The 21,237-nt window shown below is 51.0% G+C and overlaps 1 protein-coding gene across 2 annotated transcripts in view; it reads left to right on the top strand.

The window, feature by feature from the left end:
* LRRC75A (leucine rich repeat containing 75A) overlaps positions 1 to 21,237 on the top strand; it is a 71,304-nt gene that overhangs the window by 48,026 nt on the left and 2,041 nt on the right. For both annotated transcript variants that reach the window (XM_061470044.1, XM_061470043.1), the window contains exon 3: positions 4,372 to 4,484. In XM_061470044.1, the coding sequence (XP_061326028.1) occupies positions 4,372 to 4,484 (113 nt within the window). The remainder of the gene's footprint in view (positions 1 to 4,371; positions 4,485 to 21,237) is intronic.

The raw sequence follows: 21,237 nt of genomic DNA on the forward strand, positions 1-21,237 counted from the left end.
TGCATCCTCCCCGAGCTCTCTGCCTGCTGCTTTTGCTTTGTGGATGTAAGACTTAAACCTCCTCGCGTCGCCACGTTGGGATGCGGGGGGGAAGGCGGTGATGCGGTGGTTGTTTATCCCCATCAGAACCACGGTCCTGTTCATTCCATGTCTGCTTTCCCATGGTGTCATCCCTCTGCTTCTAATTACCTCCCCTCTCCCCTGGCAGAGCGGTGAGGAACGCGTCCAAGGATCGTTCCTTTGTGGTTCAAGGTGGTGCGCAGATGCTGGTGATGCTTCACCACCAGGCTCTGTCGTGGGGTGCTGATAGATGCTGAACGCTTTCGCTCCTGCACTGCAGGGGAGACCATCAGCGAGGATAAAACAGGTCCCCGTGCAGAAAGCAGGGGGTGAATCTGGCTCTTTGCCTTTACCAGCTCTTGCTTATCCCTAGGATGTAACTGATTCCCATTTCAAGCGCTGTTGCTCCATCCCTTCATCCAGAGCGCTCTCTCTGGGGCTGGAGCCAGGGTGAGGACCAGCATGTGCTTGGGGACATAGAGGGCTCAGCTTATGCTGCCTTTTGTTTTCCATCGACCAAGGTCCCTTTGGGCTGTGGGTCACAGATGGGGTATGTGCCACGAAGCCCTCTCCCAGCTGGAATCTGTTAAGGGATTAAAAAATCTCATGAATCCTGGCAGCGAGCAGCCCTCTCCTTCTCCAGAGGGCTGGAAGCAGGCGAACACGGAGGAGGAACAACGGGGAAAGGGGCCCTTTGCGGGGCAGAGCCTCTGCTCTCAGCTTTCTCCTCATCCCTCCTCCATCCCACACCCAGCATCGGGGCTGGTGGCAGGGAATTGCACTGAGGCTCTGCCAACGTGGAGCAGAAGTAGGCTCGCTTGAGTAGAAGCCCCAAAACTGCTTCTCTGAGCTAATGCTTGTACCCCATGGGCTTGCTCTGTCTTGCTGCGAGCCAGGGTGCTGCATAAATGTGCAGCTAAACAGCTAAGATGACTGGAAAGGAAAGAGGGTGCCCTATAGCTGCCTTGCTCCTTGTAGGGAGGCTTTGCCCCCCCGTTTGTGTGATGCTCAGAACAGTTTTGCTGCAGGCGTGACACAGGAGCAGGATCCCATGTGCAGGGTCATGGCACCAAGAGCTTTTGCTTCCATGTATGTTTCCAGATGTGCAGGTGATGGATCTGTGGAGAGCTCAGCTGAGGGCTCGTTGCCCGCTTCTTACCAGCACATATCAGGTGCCTGTGGATGTAATGCTAAGAGAAAGGGCATATCCGAGCTCTGTGGGAAAGCTGAGCTCTCAGTGTGGTCCCTCCCATCTCCCCAACCCTGGGATGCTCTGGAGTTTTCCTCCCCAAGCTTGGAATCCAGAGTAACAAACACGTATTTCACACATGCGTATTGTGAATGTGATGCTAGGAGGGACCAGGCCTTCCTTGGCATCACTGGGGATGCCTTCCATAGAGAAGGATCCTTATGTGTTATTTCAGGAATGATCGCTGCTGCCATTTGGGTCTGGTTTAAGACAATCATAGAATCATGGAAGAGTTAGGATTGGAAAGGACATTAAGATCATCTAGTTCCAATGAGCTGTGTCAGGGCAGTGAGGTTAAACCTTTAGCAACACAAGTGGATTGGGCTGGCTTTTAAGCTGACTCGGTTTTCAAACAAGCTCTTTGGCTCCATCCCATCAAGTTTGCATCATCTTCAATCACTTCTTGGTAGATCTGGATCATAAACAGCAAAAGAAGCCTTTGTTTAGACCATAAGATGAGGCTTTGGCACCCCATCAGCTACACCTCTGTTCTGAGCACATGTTTGGGCAATCCAGGGCAGCTTCCCTACCCCTGGGGTCCGGCCTGGAATTGCAGGGAGGTAAAACTTGGGTTCTTGGCAGCAGAGAGGTTTGTGTCTCGCCCATGGGCAGGTGAGGTGCAGTGATGGAAATGAGATGTGCAGGAGCAAGGAGCCTCGCACCAAAATAGCATCTTATGAAGCCTCTGAAATGGGCTGTTAATTTATCCCAGTGCTGAAGTGGGGCATTTGTCTACAGGTCAGGGTGGAGAAGACCATTCTTTTGTGGCTGGCTTATTCCCTCGCACTGTACCAAGACCAGAAGGAGTTCTGTTCTCTCAGTCGTGTTTTAAAACCCCAAAATAGAAGCAGCCCAGTACTTTCAGTGCTTGTGAGTCGAGCTTGCTTGTGAAGTATAAAGGGATGAAAGAGCGGCCTGATAGGGATGACTGTGTGAAGGCTGTGAGATAAGGGTTAAAATACGCTTTATCCTGCTCCAGCATCTTTCCTTGGAGCTCTCGATGTGCTCCCTTTTCAAAAGGAGTTTTTCCACACGATGCAGTGAAGGTGTTGTTGGCAGAGAGCAAATGGAGAGCATGGTTAAAGGGAGCAGCCTATGCTGTTGCCTCCCGAAATGGTTTAACTGAAGCATGGCTGCAATGTGCTTCCAGGCCTTCCAGTGGCAAACATGCAATGAACCCTCCTCTTTCATTATGTTTCTGTGTTCATTTCATAGGCTGAGCCTCCCAGGGTTCCCCCATCCCAAGCCTGGAGCAATAGATATTCCTTGCCACAGGGTCGCCAGTGGGAGGGGGGGATTTTGGCATGCCTGAGGTTTAGCATAGGCTGACATCCCACTGAAATCTATGGGATTCAAATCCTTGTTGCAAGTGAAGCGTGGTGATAAATGAGGTGTTGAAAAGTATGGGTTTAAATGTGCTCTTAAACCCGTATTTCCTGGGAATCAGGAGGTACGGCTGTCAAATGCTTTCTATGATGCGAAGCGGCTCCTGATTCATGCTGTATCCAGCTTGTGCTCACACGGTGTTTTCCATACACCCTGTCCTGCTGGTATCCATGTGTCTGGAGTTTCTACCTGAGCTGCTGAGTTCATCCATCACTGTGTGCCTGATGGAGGCGAGTGAGCATTGATGCTGTCACTTCGCTGCCAGTTAGCACGGATGGAGCTGGGCAAGCATCACCCCTGCACTAAATCAGCTTTTAATTCACAGTAATCTCTGTGGAGGCACCTGGGAATAAACTACCTGATTTCTGCCAAGGCTTTGTGTGTTACAGAGGAGATGGAAGAGAGGAGATAAAGACCATGAGTCCTACGCTGAGATTTGTGCTCCGGCCATCTGCGGATGTGCCCTTTCTGCCCCGCTTTTGTGCTGCTTGGTTCCTGTCCCCTGTGTCAACCCGATGTCATTGTTTCCCTGCACACCCAGAGGTGATTTGTCAACAGCCCCACTGCTCCTCACTTCATCCACTCTTTATGATGCCTTCAGCTGGCCCTGCTCTGCAGACTTGGAGGCGAGGTGGGAGAATGTGCTGTGTAAATCAGGCTGCTTGGGGAGGATGTGAAAGCAGCAGCAACCGGTGTCCGGCAGAGAGGATGCAGCATCTTCCTCAGCATCCCTACCCTGAGCAACCAGGGGGTGTGAAGGGCAGCAGCAGGGCTTATTTTAGGGCTTCTTATTTGGTTTCTTTGTCTTCTTTAAGGTGGTTCATGATACAGCAGGTAGATAAAGCCACAAATAGTCACATCTTGATGCTTGTTATCACTATTGCCCTTTAGGTAAGGTTAATCTCTGCTTGTGACTTTTCAGAGAGTCAGACAAGCAGAGCAAGAGGGGTGGTTTCCATTATCGGATGTTATATCAGGCATTAGGATATTAAAGATCTTGAAGCATGATTGAACAGTCCAGAGAGTGGTATTTGATTGGGGTTTGGTTTTAGGAACCAAAATCTCTAGAATTAAATGCTTGCATACACTGAGAGTTTTCCAGGTACCTCTCCTTTGGGGTGATTTGGTAAATTTTAATCAGAATTGAGGAGAGTTCACCAAAATCCCTGTTTTCCTTGAAGCTTTTATGTTTTGAGAGTTTCTGTTCCCAAGATCTCCATTAGCTCCTAAAGCCTCTTAGTGTTTGCTCTTCCGTAAAGCTTTGAGGGCTATGGATGGGTAGTTTGATTTACTCACTCAATCTCCGCACACCTTCAGTGCTGAAAGCTAGCAGGTAGTGTCAAATGGTAACGGGGCTGCTCTGCATGGCCTGCAGGGACAAGCCTGCCTTGTGGATCCCCTGAAGGGACCTCATCATCCTTAAGCAGGCAGGACTCGTGCACCCCTGTGTTCATTCCGCAGCAGTATCCAGAGGGGTGCAGGGTGGGTTGAAATGCCCCATCCTTGAAGCATCTTAGCAATCAATGGGGATTCTTTCCCCCCTTCTCTTCTTATTTCAGTGTGGTTCCTTATGGCCTGCCAGCTCCTAGCAGGGAGCGCTCTGGGGTCAGAGCATCCTGTGGGTGCGATGCTAACGCTCCAGGCACCTTACCTGGTGTCCTCCCTTGTCTTTGCAGGAGGGGGACTCCCTTGGGGCCATGGAGAAGCTTTGCCGGCAGCTCACCTACCACCTCAGCCCCCACTCGCAGTGGAGACGCCAAGGCATCATGAAGAGGAAGCCTCAGTCCTGGTGAGTCCCCCCTCCATGTGTTACCAGGTTGTTTCCTGCTCACCCAGAGGTGTTTTCCTCCTTTTCCATTGCCCTTTCCCTGCTGCATCCCAGTTGCAGAGGAGAGCAGCGTCATCATGCCTGGGAAGCAGGAATGGGCTGGAAAACCTGAAGCATCCAGCCTCCAAACATCCCCATGGTGGGCATTGGAGAGCAGGAGAGAAGCTGCTCCAAGATACCCTAAGTAGCTTGTATTTCATGTGCAGGCACGTGTTATTCTGCACATTGTGGCTTGCAACGTGTTTGCATGAAAGGAGCTGGGTGAAAATAGGGAGTAAAGGATCCCGGTCCTCTCCTCGCCTGCAAAGCCTCAGCTCCAACCTCCTGGATCCATGGAGCTGTGGAACCTGTGGCTGAGGCTGACAGGAACGGAAAGAGCTCCTTGTCTGCTGTGGTGTTATGCATTATATTTGTTATTTTCATGGAGGGAAGTGAGAAATCCAAAAGGAGCCACAGTCTGGCAGAGTCAGGAGTTGTATCCAGGTGCTGGCTCATGGACCCGAGAGGGGTTTGCTTCCTGTGGTAGCAGATGCTATTTGTAGCCATAGTGGGAAGTAATCGAGTGAAAAAACAGTCTGGAAAGAGAAGAGCAGGGGAGAAAAATGAGGGAATAAAGGATTATATGGCCAAATAGGATTAGGACCATATTGCCTGGAGATCTGGCTCAGCACACTTGCACCCTGTTGTCCTCAGAGACCTGACGGCGGAGACACATCTTTTTCCTTAGCAATGGTAAGGGTATTTTTGTGGTGTTTTAAGGTGTATTAGTGACTAAAGCTTGCTCTGGTGGCAGAGGGTCGGAGCTGGATGAGCTTTAAGGTCCCTTCCAACCCAAACCAGCCTGGGATTCTATGAGCTCTGTTGGGGCTGTACAGCCCGAAAGACAAGCAGTGATTTGTGCCGCTCTGTCTTTAATTACCAGTCCCTGGCCTTAATTATCAGCTTGGAGCTTTAATGCCAGCACATCCGCATGGCAGGGATTTGCCAGGCTTTATCTTACAAGCCTGCTGTGTAGCACTTGCCTTCCCTTGGAAAAGCTGGGAAACAGCTGAGGTTTTCCATGGTTTTAATAGCAGGGGCTGAGGTTTCAGCCTGAAATGAGCCCTGACCACACAGCAGCGACCGTGGGGCTGTCAACCCGCGGCGCTGGCTCTGCTCCAGCCAGGGTTTGTAGGATGGGATTTGCCTGGGTTTCTGGTTTAGGTGCTTGTTGGGGAGGAACAAATCCACCATGAAGAAGGGAAGCGCTCACAGCTACGAGCCAGGGCTCAGAGGGAGGCAGGAGATGAACCCCTCCCGAGTCCTCAGTTATCTCCAGTCTCGTCACTGTTTCCCCATGCATGGTGTGTTATCAGGTTGCTTCCTGCTCACCCAGAGGTGTTTTTCTCCTTGTCCATTGCCCTTTCCCTGCTGCATCCCAAGTGCAGAGGAGAGCAGCATAATCGTGCCTGGGAAGCAGGAATGGGCTGGAAAACCTGAAGCATCCCTCCTCCAACCATCCCCATGGTGGGCATGGGAGAGTTGATGCCAACCTTTTGCTGCAAGTTGGAGTCAACCTTGGGTTTGGGTGGAAACTGGCTTAAATTCACAGCTGTGATAACAAGCCTTTGGCTATAGTACAAGCAGAGCTCGGGGGGCTCTGGTGGTGTTTTAAATCAGGGATTATTATAGGGAAAGGGTTGGAAAATGGACTGTGATGTGCATGCTGTTGTGTTGCAGTAGTGCTTTAATAGTGATTGGCTTACCCAAAGCACATCAATCAGCCCATGAGTTGTCTGTGCAGGGATGGACACTGGGGCTGCCCGTGCACCTGGGTTTGGGAAGGAATTGGGGCTTAAGTATCCCTGCGATCAGGAGCTGATGGGGAGTGCATTTGTAGGAATGGATATGCTTGTGCAATGCTGATCTCTCTTTGATTAAAAGGCTTTCCAAGTTGTGGGATCAAAGGGCTTTAGTGGGATGTTTCTCTTCTTGCTCAGGGCTGGTGAAGGGATGGTAACTTCTGGGTATCTTGTACTGCCACCTCCTCCGATGCCCACAGTTAATGGGTTAGCATCCCTTCCTCACGACATGCCTGCTGGCATTTCCCTTGGGCAGCACGGGATGTAGCCACCAGCAGTGGGGTGGATCAATGGCTCCATCTCCCTTGGACCAGCCCACCCTGGGACCCCGGCTGTGAAGGGGAGCCCCGCACATGGGCACAGCTCAGCCCTGAGCAAAGCCAAGGAGCTGTAATGAGCCTGAACAGACACGTGGGCCAACGCTCACAAGGGAAAATGGCTTTTCTTCATGCCACAACTGCCGTGTTCATTACAGGTGCTAACGGGAAGGGGAGCAGCTGCAGGAGGAGGATGGGGACAGAGGGCTGGAGCTGGCTTTGCAGTTGGTGATGCTACATCCAGGCAGCGTAGGCAGAAGGGGGGAGGCTGGTGCTTTCCCTTTCCACCTCACCCCAGGCATGTGTTCAGCCTCTGTGTGTGCACACACGGAGCTAAATGGAGGGAGGAAGCTCTCAGCATTGGCTGCCCCGCTCTGCTGTGCTGCCAGAGCACCCAAACCTGTGCCAAACAGCCTTATTTTTATATGTATGTATTCTAAATCTGTCTGTCTCTCACTTGCTGTCTCCCTCTGAATCACATCCCTTTATGTTAAGCATACATCATTTTGCCTGGCCGGGTAGCCAATAGCAGGAGGATGAAACCAGCCTGCTAAAGTAATTTGGCCGTCTCTGGCTCTGCCTAAGGACACAATTCCAGCCCAGAGTTGAACTGGCAAGTGTCAAATTAGATGCTGGAATCTCCCTCCTCCTCCTGCTGCCAAGCGCTTGCCTTCAGCCTTGGAAAAGCAGAGCTGGTAATCACAGCTCCGTGTGTCTGTGATTGCTTTGGAGCACGGGCTTGCGTGCTTGGAGGGGAGGGAGGAGGTGTTTCCCAGGGGGAAATCGCTTCCATGGCTTTCCTGTGCCTTTCCCATCCCTGGGTTGTGCGTTACCTTTGTTTGCTGCTGTGCATGCAGTGACAGCGATGAGCCAGGGATGCACCAGGGAGGGGATGGAGCGGTGGTGCCTGCCCCACCAGGCTTAGCAGCGGGCAGCACCTGATGGAATATGGATTATTCATACCCTAGTTCCCAATCTATCCCCATTTTACATCATAGAATCATCACAGAATGGTTCTGTAAAGCCTTCCTTTGCACGGGGTTCCTGTTGATGTCACCGGAGTGTGAAGCATTGGGCTGTAGGGTGGAGCAGCTCAGTCTGAGCACTGGGATTAGATGGAGTCAATCTGGACCTAAACCCATGGATTTTTTTCACTCTGTCACATGAGAAACCCCCCAAAAGAAGCCTGTGCCTGCCCTGAGCCTGGTACAGAGCTTACAGGGGGGAGTCCACACTGGGAGGAGCCAATGTGGCACCTTCTTCACTTCATAAACCCGTTCTGTGCTTCAGAGCTCCTGGCCCTCGCTCATCCATCTCCTTCCCCCATTGCTCTGGGCCATGTGAAGGGCAAGGATCTGATCTTTCTCAGTTCACATGCGTTTTCCCGGTGCCTTTACTTCTCTCCGCTCCTCAAGCAGCAGGAATCGGTGCCCAACCACATTCCTGCTGTGTTACCACAACAGCCATTGGGTTCTTAAGATAACCTTGATAGCGAGGGACAAGGAAGGGACAAGGTCAGTGTCTGACGGAGGCACAAGTGTGCTGGGCACCACTGAGGTCTTTCCAGTTGGAAAAGTCAGGCCTCAGGAGGCTGAGGATGGATTTAGGACCCAGATCTTAGGCGCTTATTTCCTTCACTCTCTTAAAGTTGAAGCCTAACTTCATAGTCTGTTGTTTTCCTCACAAGCCAAAGGCACCCAAGCAAGCACCCATGGGGATGCTCTGCTCGTGTGTAACCTCAATAAGTCATTGCCAATGGGAAGGGTGAGCCCCTAATTCCTTGGCCAAGGGGGTTTGGCAGCCCCACACGTTTTAGCTTGTGGCTCAGCGCTGATTCTTCTCTGGGTCAGGCAGTTTTGTGGCTTGAAAACCTCAGGACAGGTTAGGAAGGTTGTGTCGGATGGGCTGTGATTGTCTGAGATGGAGGATATATTTAATCCTGAAAGTGCCCAACAGTAGCTGTCCTGTTCTGTGGGTATGAATAAGGTGAACACAGCAAATGAGTATTTATTTGTTGCCATCCATTTCTGTAGGGAAACGGTTGCCTGTGGCCCTGCCTCGGTGGGAACCACACTGGGGGTGTAAAAGCCATTGTCTAATAGGTATTTCTCCATGTAATGTGTGCAAATTACAGGGTTTTAGATGCTAAGGACAGAAAACTGTGTTTGTTTTCTTTGCTTTTCCCAGCTGAAGCAGGGCTGAAAATGCAGCAGCTCCTGGCTCTGGTTTTGTGCATCCCTCGGGTACCAGCAGGACCTGGGGAGGAACCAAGTGATGGATTAGGCCTGTGAGATGCTGTTTTGCAGCGGCTGCTGATGCAGCAACAAGCCAGGGAGGGTATTTGGTAGCCTGGGGTGGGAGGTAAACCCTGCTGGAGCTGGTTTAAAGGGCTGATGCCTCCAGCCCCTGGTATCTGCAGTTTGTCCCATAGGCCACAGTGTGCCACATCCACCCTGTGTCAGCACCATCAGCATGGGGTAAAATACTCCTGCCAAGGGCAGAAATGCTGCTTGATTCATCGTCCTCCAGCTCCTGGCTTGTCCCCATTGCACAGGCCCATGGTGCATTTAGGGTTGGGGACATTAAGTTTGGGGTTGCACATCCTTGGGCTGGGACAATAGGTAGTGCCAAAGCAGCCATGTCAGAGAGGATGGGACCACGGCTGCTGCTTTATAGAGGCAGGAATTGGATTCACAAGGGGAAATGCAGGTTTTATCCCAATGTGTTTTCCCTACAGAAGGGAGCTGTGTGCCTGGGACAAGGCTGCCTTGTTCCCTGCCTGCACAGGAAGCTAAACCCCTTTCCTTCTGAGTAGCCAGGTAGTGTCAGTGCTCAAACAGAAGAGGAGGGTGTTCTGCTTTAGGTTAACAGGGGTTAAGCAGCCTTGTTTGGTTGGTAGGAATGATCTTTTAGCATCCCACTCCTAATGTCACCAGGGGCACAAACCATCTCTGTCCCGGAGGAATGGTGGGTGCTGATTTTCGTGCTCGCTTGCAGTGCCTGCTTGTGTTTCCTTACAAAGCCCTTGTGAAGCCAAGGAAAAAGGGAGTTTTATGGGGGGGGGGGGGGAAGGCTGATGCATGAATAATGTGCCCTTCCTTCTGGAAACAGAATGTTTGTGGATGAAGGTCCTCTGCTTGTGGGCGAGCGATAGGAGAAGTTGTAGCTGCTGCCACAAAGAGTCCCTTCAGTGCATCCAGCACGAAGGGGTGCTGGTGGGAGGATGTGGAGCAGGAATCACACAGTCTCTCCTCTGCCTTTAAACCCCATCTATGTGTGTGTGTGTGTGTGTGTGCGCTATAGAGAGACCTTTGGGACCCATGAGTGGGTGAGCTCTTCTGCCTGTGACAGTGGGGCTTGACTTTGCCCTACATTACATGGGTGTCCCAGGGATCAGAAGGGGCAGAGAACCAAAACGCAGTCACTGAACCCTTGCGCTGCCATCCAGGTGGGGAGGCAGATACCTGCTGCAGTGGTGTGATGGTGATGGCTCCGGAAGGTGCCTCATCCCCTTGGGTGGACCAGGCTGTGACCCCCTGCACCAGAGGCTGCTGGGGTTTGCCCTTGTCCTGGCTGTGTGTTGTAACACAGGGCTCTGTTTGTTTGGGATGATTGCATCGGGATGCAGGCGGAAAGCAGTTCATTTCCCAGGGGAGGCACTCGATACCAACTGCTGGCTGCTGGTGCATGGCAATTGTTAATAAGAGCTCTACCGGGCTGGAGCAGAGCTTTTCCCTCTGTGTATCCTGCAGCATTACAAATACCGGGGTTATTTACTACGTTAGCTCCGTTCATTGCCCTAGAAACACAAGAGAGGCATTCTCCAAGCTTTATTGTACCCCTCCTCTTGTGATTGCCCCTATCAAGAGGGCTGGAAATGAGGATTTAATCTCTGCATATTGCTGTGGTTCAGCACTCAAATCCTCTGGAAGTATTAAATAACCACCAAAAGCGCCCTGCAAGGTGATGCCTGGTTATCCCTTGTCACCAGCTACTTGTTGGCCACGCAGGAGGGAGCCCCCTGGGGCAAAGGGGTATCCCACACTCAGAAGTGTGGTTCCCAGAGGAAATGTGTGCTGAGGCTGACCTCATCCAGGATCCAGCCTGGGAGGAAAAGGCATTTAGATGGGTTGCATTCCACTGCCGATGGAGCCTGGAGCGTCCCCTTGGCAGGGTCCCTTGATGGCAGGGTGGCCTGTCCTTCCCAAGAGGCTCGAAAGGAAAGCACTGGGATGTTTGTTGTTGAACGTCAAGAGTCAGGAGCACTGGGATGACCTTTGGAGTGACGGAAACAAGGCCGAGCGGCGCCCCAATGGAATGCCTGGTGCGGGGGGGGAAGGTGAAGCCCTGTAAATCCAAGGGAGGAAACGGTTATGAGGGCTGTGATGGAGCAATAACTCCACAACGCGCTGCTCGGGGCAGTTTAAGAAGCTGCCATCCTGTTTGCTCGGTGCTGGTCTTGAGGGGGAATCCGATTTGTTCTGTGCCACCAAGTTTGGGATGGGAATGAGTTGGTTTTGCTGGACACCACAGCAGCATCTCCATATGGACCATTGCTGGGCATTGCCCTTGCTCTTCCCATCCAGGGCTGCTCGCATGGGGCAGCGATGGGGATGAAGGTGCTCGTGAGCTGAAACCAGGAGGCTGAAATCAGGTGGTCCCTGGAGCTCTTTGTTGCTGGCCAGGGGTTTCCTCATGGCTGGCACGGCTCCGGAGAGCACAGCGCTGCTGTACCTGGGGGCATGAGCAAGGGATGTTGTGCCCCTTCGTGTGCATTCAGACCCGGTGCTTAAGAGGCATTTGGATGGTGCCCTTAATAACGAGCCTTATGTCAGTCCTAAAGGGGTCAGGCAGCTGGATTAGGTCATCATTGCAGGTCCCTTCCAACTGAAATAGTCTAGTCCTATTCCTTTCCATTCTGTTCCCTTCCATGCCATGATCTAGATGATCTTTAAGGTCCATTTCAACCCAAACTGTTCTGCAGGCTCAAACGAGATGCTCTGTGTCATTCCCAGTTACAATCCCAATTCTTATCCTGTATTTGTTCTGGTTTCTATTCCATTGACACATTCAACCTAGTAAACCTTCTGGTGTGTAACCAGCTGCTTCCATGGCTTCTCCCACATCATCCATCACCAGGGCATCCCGGCTTTGTCTGCCTGTCTTTCTGCTCTGTGCAGCTGAAGGGAAGCTGCTGATGAGGTGGGATGTGTGGTGTCTGGTGGATGGTGTCTGATGGATGGTGTCTGGTGGATGGTGCTCAATGGATGGTGTCTGATAGATGGCATCTCATGGCTGCCCTTTTGTGCAGGGAGAGGTTATCCCTCCCAGCTCCCTGATCCTGGTGAGGCTGCAGCTCCTTCCTCTGCACCAGGAGCTGGCGTTAGCAAAGACCTGCTTTGGAAGCTGTAAATAATGAATGCACATTGAAATGCCACCCGGGTGAGGGCTGCAGGCCAAGCTGGCCTGTTGGAAAGGGGCTTGAGGTTTTCCATTGACTCCCTGTGTAAAATGAGCCCTTGCCCTGTTCATTGCCCTCTGTGAGCTGTCTGCGTGGCTCCACTGTTTAAAGCCTGAACCCCAGAGCACCAGGATTTGTCCCTTGCTGATGAGTACAGGGCCTGGCACTGGGAGCACTGCTGCTCCTTGCTGCCATGGGGAAGGGACCTTAAAGCTCATCCAGTTCCAAGCCCTTCCACTAGAGCAGGGTGCTCCGAGCCCCTGTGTCCAACCTGGCCTTGAGCACTGCCAGGGATGGGGCATGAAGCGTGTGAGCACTGGGAGCAAGGCTGGACCTTTCCTGGCCTGGGCTCCTGCATCTCAAGCCCATCCTACCTCTGGTTACTCACATCCAGGCCTTCTCCATCTGTCCCCCTTGAGGTCCCCACTCACCCCATGGTGACCCAGGCACAAACTTGTCTCATCTCCCTCCAGTTTGACTCTTCATCATCAGAAGTGGTTTATAGGTGGTGGATAGAGGGGAGAAAAGCCCCTTTGGCCACAGGCTGAGCATCCTGCCAGCCCCGGGGAGAACACAGAAGGCTCTTTTGCATCTCAAAAGGGGTGCTTGGCACCTCTGATGAAAGGGAGATGCAATCTGAGAGCCCCTGCCCCTGTTCAGGTCTGAACTTTGGGGTTTGCATCCCTCGCCAGCACACGGCAGCATGTGTTTTGACACATCCCGGTCCCTAAGAAAGGGGGCACTCAGCCCCAAGACTGCTGCAACGTGTTGCCCAGGGTGGCAATATGCTCTTCCATGTGTTTCACCCTCCCCTTGTGCAGGATTGGCACCAGACTGGGAAGCTGAGGAGGGGTTTGGGGGAGAAAAAGCATCCCAGTGTGCTCTCCCAACGGTCACGTCTCACCTTGCTGTTGGGAATGGGGAGCATTCCTCGGCAGCATCTTGGCGAAGAGAAATGCCCATCTGGAGCGAGGCTTCTCCTGTGTTCCCCTGTTTAATCAGCTGTTGGGTCCTGCTGGCTACTGAGTGCTAAAATGTGGCTCATTATCCTGAGTTGGAGACCTGGGATATGTATATACACACAAATATATATATACACACAAATATATATATATACACACATAAATATATATCTATGTGTGTTTTCATGTAATACAGACAAATTACTTGCCTTGGGAGGATCTGTTGTTGGCCACATCTCTCCAGCACGGCCCCTTCCTCTCTAACAGGCAGCTCAGAGCACAGCCACAGGAAACCTCCCTGCTGCTGGCTATGGAAAACAGAGAGAAGGACAGCATGTTTGTGTTTGGAAAGCTGGATTGGTCTGTGGTTTATTGATAGAGCTGATAGCAGAGCCTGGCCTTTAGCAAGCAGGTTACAGAGCCAGCCAGGGGGGAATCAGGGAAGCTTTTAGTGGTTTTCCTGCTTGGATTTGCAGTGCCGTAGGGATGCAGGCGCTGGGCAGCGATGGTGTTTTGCTATAGAGAGCAGCCGCTGGAGTTACTGCTCTGTTATACCCAGCAGCCAGCTTCACCCCTGCTATTAGCTCTGTTTCCATCCGAAATCCCCACCATTAGCAGGGAATGATGTGCCCAGAGCAATGAAGTGCTGGGGGAAGAGGAGGTTTTCTTTGGGCACTTAAAGCCTCAGCGCCTGCTCTCTTTTGTTTGCTCTTGCAGCCCCGGCAATGGTAACGCTGCTTTCTGCTGACCTTGGGCCCACGGAAGGGGTCTGTTAAATGAAGGAGCTTTGTGAGCTGCATGAAAGCCCATGGCCAGGAAAAGGAGCCTACAGGATGCAAACAAAGCAGGTTCAAGCCCTTGCTCCAGTGAGCTTTTGGCTGCGTTTATAAAGCCAGGAGGACATGGGCGCTATTAAATCCCATTGGAACACAGCATGAAAAAGCTCGGGGTGGGGGGGGGAAACCATCCCTTTTCCTTTTGAAGCCACGAGCAGGGACCCAGCAGTGGATCAGGTTGTATCCTGTTAGTCCTCATCTGATGAAAGTCGAGGTTACAAGGGTGGCTCTGTTCTGCCCTGCTGAGTGGGACCCGTTCTGCTCAGCGCACGCTGATGTAAAGCAGATGCATCCCCCCGGTGCAGGGAGGGCTTCCTTGGCCACAGTCATCTCTGTTGGTTGAAAATCACACAGAACGGAGCTGTTTGGCTTTGAGAGGTGTGCAGATCGCAATTAGAAGCCGATAGCAAGGCTTTAATAACATCAAATGCGAGGCATTCGTGTTGGTTGTCTCCCTTTGCCTGTATCTTCTTCATTTGGAAGCTGGTTGCTCATGCAGCCAAGGCTCCCAGGGATGCCCCATCCCTGGCAGTGCTCAAGGCCAGGTTGGACACAGGCTTGGAGCAAGCTGCTCTAGTGGAAGGTGTCCCTGCCCATGGCAGGGGTTGGAGCTGGATGAGCTTTAAGGTCCCTTCCAACCCAAACCATTCCATGGTTCTGTTTATTCTATGAGACCTCCTCACTGCATAGAAACGCCCTGGTCTGTAAACAGGGTGCTCACAGTAAGAGCTGGTGTGGGGCTCCTGACCCCCTAAACATGGTTGGAGGAGCCCCACAGCTATGGGATGGCTGTAGGCCATGGCAAGCAGTAGGTGTCAGCTGTCTGAAACAGAAGGAGGTGGCTTCTTTCTGATCCACCTGGGAGTGCACTGGGAGCTGTGCTGGGATTCAGAATCTCTCATTGGACACCACTGGGATGGTGATGGGAAGGGCAGGGATTTGGCTTGAGGTGGAAGATGTGCCAAGGATTTGAGAGGATAAGGGGAGAACAGGAGGGTGATACCAGCTTCTAGCCATGGAGAAAGCCTTGTCCCACTGGGTGCGAGGGACAAGCAGGGACCATGGGAGCGGGGCTGGTGGCTGCATCCCGGGCTCTGGCTCTCATTAGAGCAGCGCAGGCCATAGGGGACCTCTGCCTGCCTAAACTCTTCCACATGTGATCTGTGCTCCACTAAAATAAACAGCTTAGGGGAAGCAAAGCCCCCGGCGCACACTTTGGCAGCCGATCATTCCCCATTGCAGGAAGAGCAGTTGGGAGAGGGGCTTCTTTTGACTCTTAGGGCTGGTTTCTGCTGGGAAAACGGGGCTGGAGGATCAGAGTTGAAGCTTTTTCCTTAATCCCCTTCCCCCAGCCCAAATCCTGTGTTCTTCCCCTTTGTGTTAATGGAATTCAGCTTATTTCAGGGAACAGGAAGCACAAACAGCCTCTGCAAAGCACGAGCCTCAGCCCTTCAGTGGCAGCCTGTTCAGTTTGCATGCGTTTCCTCCATCCCAAAGGTCCCCAGGCCCTGGAAAGGGATGGATGGGACATGACTAAAACCAGCCCCTTTTGACAAGATGCAGCAAAACTCAGTTCTTTGTCCCTGAAATCTCTGGTGGGTGGGACAGAGAAGGAGCAGGCAAGCATTGATCCAGCCTGGTTTTGCAGGAGGAGCCCCGGCCATCAGGATGCCCTGCTCCATCCATCTATCCCCATGGATCTCCCATCTCCCACCATTGTGCCCCTTCCTCTTGCCGCTCCCCACCCCTATTTCTTTTCTCCTCCTTTTCCTTTGAGCTCACCATTTTTGGAACTGTTTTAAACGTATTGGCAGGAAGTTGGATGAGTTTATGAGCAATTTACTTGTGATTCCCTCTGGTGTCTGCTTTGGATACCGAGGGCTAGAATTCAATTCAAAGGCCCTTTTCCCACTCAAACCACAGCACATCAGCTTCCTTTCTCTCTGGTGAGGAGCTGCTCTTGTAAATCCAATACTTCCTTGGGTGGTTGTTATCTATCAACTCAAATCCCCCCTTTCCAAGAGTCTTTTCAGCCTTTTCTTTGAATCCTGTGTTAGGATGTAAAGGAAATGGTGTTTATTGGGTCACCAACTGTCGGTTGTTACGATGCAAACTTGGACAAGCTCTTATTCTGCTCCAAGCCTCCTCCAGGAGGTCATTTATAGAAGCACCAATCCCAACGTGTTGTTTTTCCTTTACGTTTCTGGTTGTTCTCTCTGTTGGCACTTGTGCCAACGGCCTTTTCTGCCACTGCGCGCTGGCAATGTGGCCTCGGCTGCGGTTCCTTGTTGCGTTGCCATCGAGTTTGTTGGGTGTATTCCAGCAGGATTTCACTACAGGAAAAGGCAGGTTTCTAGAGCAAAATGTATCACAGGAAAGAGGGTATAAATTAGTTTCATTTTGGGGAGGATGGGGCTGGAAAAAGAGAGTATTCCAACAGCAGGACAATGACGTTTTCTGGTTGCAATAAGTTTAAGGCAGTTATAATTATAGCAAAGCATTTTGATGGATCCCAAAGGCTTATTTTTAGGATTTTGTTCAGCAGGAAATTGGAAACAAGCTGGGGGAAAAGAAATCCCTGTCCTTGTAACACAGAAATGGTGGTTCTTATGCGGAGCTTCACTGAACGCTTGAATCTTCACTCCTCGCATCTGGACCGCGACAAGGAGGTGGCAGAGCAGCATCAAAGGAGAGCAGCGCTGCTTAATTATCCCTACTGGGGACACTCCTCGAGCTGGTTCTTCAGGGAACAGAGCTTCATTTTCCAAGAAGCTTCTTGCTTTTAAAGGTTGAATTGGGTCCTTTGGCTGAACACCACAAAGATGCTGTGAAATGATGACCCAGCAGTAACCCCGCAGCTAGAGGCAGGGGAGGATGGGTTGCTGATGGAGCTTGGCCAGGAGAAGGGCTGGGTGTGATTTTTGGTCCATCCTTGACGTGGTTTCTTTCTGGTTTAACCTTGCCATGGGATCTTCTCTCGGGGTTACCAGCACAGGGCCCTGTGAGCAGCTATAGGGCACCAAATAACCCCAATAGCTGGACCTGGGTGGACTTTCCTTGAATTCCCAGGTAGTGGATCTGTCATTGTCACTTGGGTAATGTTAGGGGGTCAGATTTATGTGGTTTGGATTGAAAACCAAAACCACTGTATGAGTTCCCCCCGCCCTTTACATTCATTTCAATAACTCGTTCAATGTGTCTGGCTCCTTTTGGGTGTTGATGTTCTCCTCCTCGAGGCAGAAGATGTAAATCAATCCCAAATCAGTGCAGCCTTTGCACTTGCAGCAGCCCACAAAAGACAGGGCAGAAGCCCTGCTGCACTTTTGCCCTGACCTTCCTTCCCTTTGCTTTCCCTTCTTGGTGCTAGCTCAGGATTGAGGCACATTGGCTTTAGAAGGGGACTAAATATCGCATTGCCAAAGACTTAATGCCAAGAAAATGTGTCCTTTATTTCCCTTCCTCAGGAAGATGCTCTGGGGTGGAATTAGAGGCATTTTGGGAACTGTTAAAGTAAATTCATCCACCCAACCTCTAATAGCAACTCTTCTCTGTTTCTTTTATTCCTCATTCTCTTCTTCTTCACTCTGCTTCTCCCCAAGGAGGTATTTTGGTGCTGGTTCAGATTCCTTCCTCCACATGCATGTTAGTTGGACTATATTAGGGTGTTTAGGTGTGTTCAGAGCTGGATCTGGGTCTTGAAAGCCTGACTGCAGCTCTCCAAAGCCATCGTCAGCTCTTGGCTAACTCTGCCTACGGGACATACCCAGCAGAGGAGGGCAGGTAGGGTATCTAATGGCACCGGTGTGCCTTCACCATACCAGAGATGAGACGGTGTCTGCAAGGTGGAAACACATGTGCAAGGTACAGTTCTTAGGCTGTGTCCTTTCTGATGTGGGTTTGGGGTGATTTGCTGGCTTTGGGGCACCAAGGGCTGGGTGACAGTGCTCTCTAGTGGATGGCTCTTCATCAACCGGGTCGAGATGAAGGAGGTGGGGTTGGTGGAAAGGGTCAGCATCACCCAGGGCTAAAACCGGCTCTTTCTCCTTTGTATTTTAGACTTTAATGCGTGTCTGTGGAGACATGGCACAGGTTTGGGGTAATTTAGTGAAGAAATGAGTCAATTTAGTAAAGAAACGTGAATTAATGGGCTTTATCTCACTGTGATATGGATCAAGATCTTTCTGATGCCCGTGGTCCTTCCACCACCGCCCTGTGGCCACAGCCACTCGGCCCGTATCAGTTATCCTGGTGCAGGGGATGCTCTTGCGTGCACAGAAATTACTCTTGCCATCCAACAGCAAGCTTGATGGGGTAAGGAGGAGCAGGCCTGCGGAGCCAAGGAAAACGGAGTGGGATTTGGGAAGATGTGTAAACAGAGAGCTATTCCTGGAGCAGCGCCTGGGCACGCAGAGGGCTGCTGCGAGCATCCCGCACCACCAGCAGCAGCCTGCAGTGATGGGATGCTGCTGCAGGGAGAACACGGAGGGAAGGTTTCAGCATCCCCTCCAGCTATGCTCTTCTGATGCTTAAAACCAGGCTGTGCTGGAGCTGAGAAGGAGCCCAGGGTCTGCTCTTGCCATGGCAATAGGAGATCTTTAGGATCACCGGAGGAGCAGGCTGGACTTCTGATAGCAGGGAAAGTAAGTTAGCAATGGGGATGTCCAGGCTTTATAACATTAGAACTGCATACCTTAGCAAAACTGGAAGGCTCTTGGCTATGAGAAGAGCCCGAAATAGCTAATTCCCACTGGGGCTTTAGCTCTTAACAGCAAAGACTCAGGAACTGGTGATGTGTTTATTGGTAAGCTTGCAAGGGGCTTTAAAATGACATCTTTTTACATTTATACCTTTAACAATCCTCTTTCCCCTGAATCAATTTGAGAAGTGAAATCTTTCCATGCTATTCCTTTGTGAAGGCTGTGAACAACAGAGAGTGTCAATTATGCTATTTAAACCTCTATTTAGGGTGCCACTAGACAAGGAGCTTAGGAGTAATCACAACAGGGAACACACACATCGGAGTGCCAACATAAGGATGAAGTAAAGGGTGAGCATGAGCTGTGGTGGTCCCATGTAGGCTCCAAGCTTTGGGAGGTCCCATCCTGACCTGGGCTCTGTCCGCATTGCTTTTGGGCTTCATCCTTCACGTTGGGGTTCTGTCAAACAAAAGAGGAGGAGGAAAAAGGGAAGTATCCAAGCAGGCAGCATCACGAACCTGGTAACAGGAGCTTTTTGCATTTTCAGCTTGGGAAATAGGGTCATTTCCTTGCTCCTGGTGTAAGTAGAAGCCTTTTGCTCTGGCTCTTTCCCTAGATTGAATAAGGAGCAGCTACAGAACAACATACACAGCACGTATGGGTCTATTCTGATATGCTCCCAGCCTCCTGCCACAGCCTTTGGAGCAGCATCTTGGGGTCTCAGGCCCACCAACCCTTTTCCAGGCTCCTGGTGATGAAGGGAAAGGGCCCTGTTTGAGTTATGGGATTCCTCCTATTCCCCCCCAGGACACAGACCCGATTTCCTTTTGTTTTCTCCTGTTAAATCCTAGCAAACATGACTTCCCATGTTCTGCTCTGGACCTCCCACAGAGCCCTTGAGCTCAGTGATATCTCCTGGCTGGGGCTGGGGCTTCATCCAAGCCCTGTGTACAGGCTCCTTCCCTTTCATCCCCTGGGAGTTTAGTGTTTGAGCATCAGTGGGTGTCAAAGCGCCAAAGAAAGAGCAGCCTATCCTCCTCTTCTCTGTTTTATTCATCCTTACTATTACATATCCATTTTATATACACAGAACATAGGCTGCTATATAATGATATATATATATATGATCTATAACACCTATATAATATAGCTGTATTACATACACCTCCATCACATCCCTCATTAAAGCTAAATAATTAGATTTCCCTGCCTCTGGTCCTCCTCTAAGGCTGGGGGAGTTTAAACCCTTTTGTCAACACTCTTACTAACAGCATTTACTGCATTTCTTTATGTTCCTGCCCTCCAGTCCCAAACGATCCCAGTCTTTTGCCTGTCATTTAAAGCAGGAGTAGGGACATTGAGAAGGCTCTGCAGGGCTTACCTTAGTAAGTAGTCCAGGGCAAGTCTTTTATCTCAGCTTTGTCCTGGTGACTCATCAAATCCACCCATTTTCAGTAGTTTTCTCAGCTATAACTCTCTTACTGAAATTCTTCACTGTATGGGGCTGCCTCTTCCTTCTTCTCAAGCTATTCCTTTGCCCACCCCTAAGGAAGTGGCTCAACAGCCCAATTCTACTTTATTACCTGATGCATGGGCAACTCATGTCCTGATCTGTGCTTTAGAGCAATGAAACCAGGAGGAAATCCCTTTCTTTTAATGCTCTTTGATCTAAACATCACTGTTCTTGTTCAGGGGAACGTGTTCTGGCCTGAGTTAATACCGCTTTCCCATCAGCATCCTGCCAAAGTGTTATCAGTTTAGTGCATGACTGTATACCCAATCCTATCATTATGCTGGTCAAAACCCCACAGAGTGTTTCCAGATGGGGAAGAAAATCTGTCTCTTCCCCTATGGAATATCCTTATGAAATGAGAGGATGAAACCAAGCGGGAGTAACTGATCCTGTGCTAGAGCTCATAGGGATTTGGTTAAGGGTAAGCTTTTCCTCCAGAGCTTTGGAGCCGTTCTGCAGCAACCTTTATGGCAGGGCTGAACGTTTTCACAGCTGTTTGCTAGCAGACATCCCCCTCGTTTCCACGAGGAGCTGTGGAATATCCACACAACTGTTCCTACTAAATCAGGTTCGGGATTGCTTTGTTTCCCAAGGGACAGACTGAGCGCAGGCTGCTGCAGAACAGCAAATTCCACCCCTCCCCAAACACAAGCACAGGGGCTGCTCCAACCCAGTGATTCCAGAGATTTCCTCTGCCATGGATACAGAGTGCAGAGCATCAGGGGGGAAAGGCTATTTATACAAGATAATCAATCCATTGCAGTAGGTACCAGCTAAATCCCTCTCAAGGGGAAACGGATGGAGCCCTAGTGAGGAATTCTCTTTTAGTTGCTGGCAGAAGCAAGGAAAAACCCAACGTGAAGCACTATTGAAGGCAGCTCCAAACAACACAAGAGCTGCCCTGAAGTTATCCCTATTCCCCTTTTGTTACCCTCATGGCTTTGCCAAGTTCAAGCCCCACAGGCAGTTGCATGAAGGCAGGCGCGCAGCATCCCTCTGTGCTGGATGAAACAAGGATCAATCCCTAGATGCTGATTTTAGCCAGACTATTAAATGGTTCTCACTTCTTTGCAGGGAAACCATGCTT

Source organism: Pezoporus flaviventris, unplaced genomic scaffold (genome assembly GCF_033815535.1).
Source record: "Pezoporus flaviventris isolate CSIRO_AGI_PZ_B2104156 unplaced genomic scaffold, CSIRO_AGI_Pfla_v1 ptg000063l, whole genome shotgun sequence".
Lineage (NCBI taxonomy): Eukaryota > Metazoa > Chordata > Aves > Psittaciformes > Psittacidae > Pezoporus > Pezoporus flaviventris.